This window comes from Mesoplodon mirus, assembly GCF_964341445.2.
Source record: "Mesoplodon mirus genome assembly, chromosome: X".
Taxonomy (NCBI): domain Eukaryota; kingdom Metazoa; phylum Chordata; class Mammalia; order Artiodactyla; family Ziphiidae; genus Mesoplodon; species Mesoplodon mirus.
In genome coordinates this window covers 115,763,321-115,766,408 of record NC_138981.1, presented here as the reverse complement: position 1 = coordinate 115,766,408, position 3,088 = coordinate 115,763,321, and the positions used below count along the sequence as shown (strand labels likewise).

The 3,088-nt window shown below is 44.8% G+C and overlaps 1 protein-coding gene across 1 annotated transcript; it reads right to left on the bottom strand.

Moving 5' to 3' along the window:
- Nucleotides 1–647: 647 nt before the first annotated feature.
- On the bottom strand, nucleotides 648–2,784 carry SMIM10 (small integral membrane protein 10). The gene has a single exon (XM_082610707.1). It carries the CDS (start codon nucleotides 2,224–2,226, stop codon nucleotides 1,990–1,992), a length of 237 nt encoding a protein of 78 aa, XP_082466833.1. The 5' UTR covers nucleotides 2,227–2,784; the 3' UTR covers nucleotides 648–1,989.
- Nucleotides 2,785–3,088: the final 304 nt, after the last annotated feature.

Genomic DNA, 3,088 nt, shown 5'->3' with positions numbered 1-3,088 from the left:
AATGGTGTTTGCAAGTATTATTATTTCTCTATAGGTAGAGTATATAAATGTATATTATATAATATATATATATTTCTCTCTGGCTCAATCACTTGAGCCATTGGTGAGGTGACTTCATATCTATTACACATGGATAAAATATAATTCCTTATTTTTAATAGCTACATAGTATCCCATTACATAGACGGACTATTTCTATTTAGCCAAGCTCCCGTTGTATATTTAGCTTATTTCCCCTGTCTTGCCATTATGATCAATACTAAAATGTAAGAACCTTGTCTAAACATCATGGGGTACTTGTCCAATTTTTCCGTTTTAAAATTTTTCAGTTTTGAAAAATTAAATCACACTTTTTGTTTTTACATTAACTATGACACTGCAGACGTTAGCTCGTGAAAAGTTACATACAGTAAGGAAGCTCTGGGCTACCTGAAGATTACTGGCCATTTCATGAGGCATTTCCTTATGGTTTTATGGTTTGCTTGGAAAGCAAGGAAATCATATTTCATGCACTCATTCAGGAACATTTTAGGATATGCATCCACTATTGCAGAAAGATAGGAAGGCAGAATCTACCTGGACTCACGTACCACTCCCCAAACCCCCTTCCCCCAGATTTCCTTCTAATTGCAGTAAATTCATTTTTAATAAGTTTTAACTTTCAATCAAAGTAATACATGCATATGAAGGATTTAGAAAAATCAACCAGTACAAAAGGACATATAATGAAAAGCAGTAAATCCACACCCACCCTTCTCAACTTTTGCTTTCCCAACCCAGAGGCAAAAACTTTTACATGTCTGTTTAGAGGTTAACTCCATTTTTCCTAATAATATGCTTTTCTTACTATTTCTTAACTTGATGACATGAGGCATTTTCTGCTGACTTCCTGCTGTCCCCTTGGTTTTCCTCCCCCCCTCCATATAGTTGTATCACTATTTTTAATTCTTCTGTTGGTTACCTTGTTCACTTTAAAACTCTAACCCATAAATCTGTCTTATTCTGTCAACTAGAGACAGTATCTGGACTTCCTAGTTTAGGAGAATAACAGCACTGTTCCACTTCCTCCTTTCTGCCTGCCAACTTGTTGCCTGTACTTGTCAAAGCTGGTTAACATTCCCACTCTGTTCTATAACTATAATTAAGTCTCCCCTGCTTTGCCTAGAGATTTACTCTAAAAATGAAAAAGCATAACTAATATTTCCATTGTAATGATTATTTAAACACTGTTCACTGAATAGCAAAGTTGAACGCTATGATTGGATTTTCTGTGACTGCAGAGTCTTGATCCATGTGCCAGTGTTCAGATTCCCTTTCTCACACTCCAGGCAACGGTTGAAAAACAGGCCACATCTGAGGTTGCTTCATATGTGAAGCATGCTCTCCTTGTACAGTTTGAAATGTTTGTTTTTCCCAGTAGGTTCTGTTTGCCGTTGTTGTTTCTTTTAGAATGAAGAAATGTATGCCTTTCCGATCATGCGATAAGTTTCTGTTGCCTAGAATCGATTCCATTCAGTTGGAAGTCTATTCATTTTTTTTTTCTAATTTGGAGGATTTGCCTCCTATTTGGACCACTCTTGTACAGTTTATCTTTTTTTAAGTTGTTAGTAACTTTTCCTTTTTTCCCCCTTAGGGCATCCTGTGCTTATTGTCATTTCCCTACCTTCGGTGCTGTCTTTTGTCTTATGGATGCAAGAACTTCTCAAATATTTCTGAGGATTTTCAGATTTTTAGGTTCTGTTCTTTGAATTAGCTATTTCCTTGAGATCCAACTTTTCATTATATCTTAGGCTTTTTTGGTTACATTGCAGGCTTTCCGCAAATGACTTCTAGCCGCGCATTTATATGAAAAGATGGGGCAATGGCAAGACAGGCCGGCAAGTCTCTGTGTGCGAGGCGAGCTGGTCGCTTTGCTCTAGGGCGGCTGAACTGGTGGGTGGAGGTCAGCCATCCTGCTGGGCACCCCCCAATGCCACAGAGTTAGTTGCTCTAAATATGTACCTGCAGGCGCACGTTGAGAATCACTGAAGCCACGACGTAGAAGTAGGGGAAGTTCACGCGCAGCCGCCAGGCCAGGTCGAAGAAGGTGATCAGCGTGCGCGTGAGCCCCTTGCAGAAGGCGCCGTACGAGCCGCGGGCCGCGGACGAGCGAGACAGCCGCACAGCCAGGCCCGACAGGGCCGCCGCCACCGCCGCCGCCGCCATCGGTCTGGTTTGGCCTCCCATACAGCACCCAGAGCCCGGGGCCTCCCGCCGGCTCCGCGAACAGAGGGACGCACGAGGGGGAATCGGCGCGGGAGGTGGATCGCGCGGCCGCAGATGCGAGCTGCGCTGCACGGAGGGCGCCCTCCTCCTCCTTTGGCTGCGCTCGGGCCACCGCGGTCCCTGGTGCCCCGCCGGGCCGCCGGGCCGCCGGGCTAAGTTGCCTCGGGGCCGCGCGGGGCGGGGTTGGGCTGGGCGCCAGGGATCAGGAGCCCCGGGACGGCGAGGAAGGGAAGGTGGGGGGGAGCCTGGGGGAGGGGGGAGCCTGGGGGAGGGGGAGGGGCGTGCAGTGCACCCGGGAGACCTAGCTTCCTGACCCCGGTGGTCTTTTTTTTTTTAATTTTTAAATTTTAACGGAAGCAAAACGAAACTTGCTCAAAACGTTAGAAATGTTCCTTCATAAGCACGATCTTGAGCAGCTTCGAAGCGTGAACGCGTTTCCTGTTCCCTCAAATCCCTTTAGGAATTTTTTCAATCCTCAATTGTGAGCTAGTACAAATACACCAAACCCACTAATTTAACTTTAAGATGTGTGCATTCTGTTTTACTCATTGAAGCGTCTTATTTTTGCTTTTGCTTTACATCTGTAGTATTCTGCTAATGGGAAAAGTTATACAGACAAGTGTTTAGAGATTGTCAGCAGCACAAGGAGAACAATGGAAAGCAAATTCCCTGCTTAGCTTCCCATTCCCCACCCCTCCCCCGCCGTGAACTGAGGTTACGTTTCCTGTATGTACTTCCAGATTTGATGTGTTGATACAGTGCTCTTACCATGTCAATAATGTACAACTACTTCACTCCCTTTGAAGACGGAGTATTACACCAA

Coding starts and splice junctions, on each gene's coding strand:
- SMIM10 (XM_082610707.1), bottom strand. CDS start 2,226: ATGGGAGGCCAAACCAGACCGATGGCGGCGGCGGCGGTGGCGGCGGCC.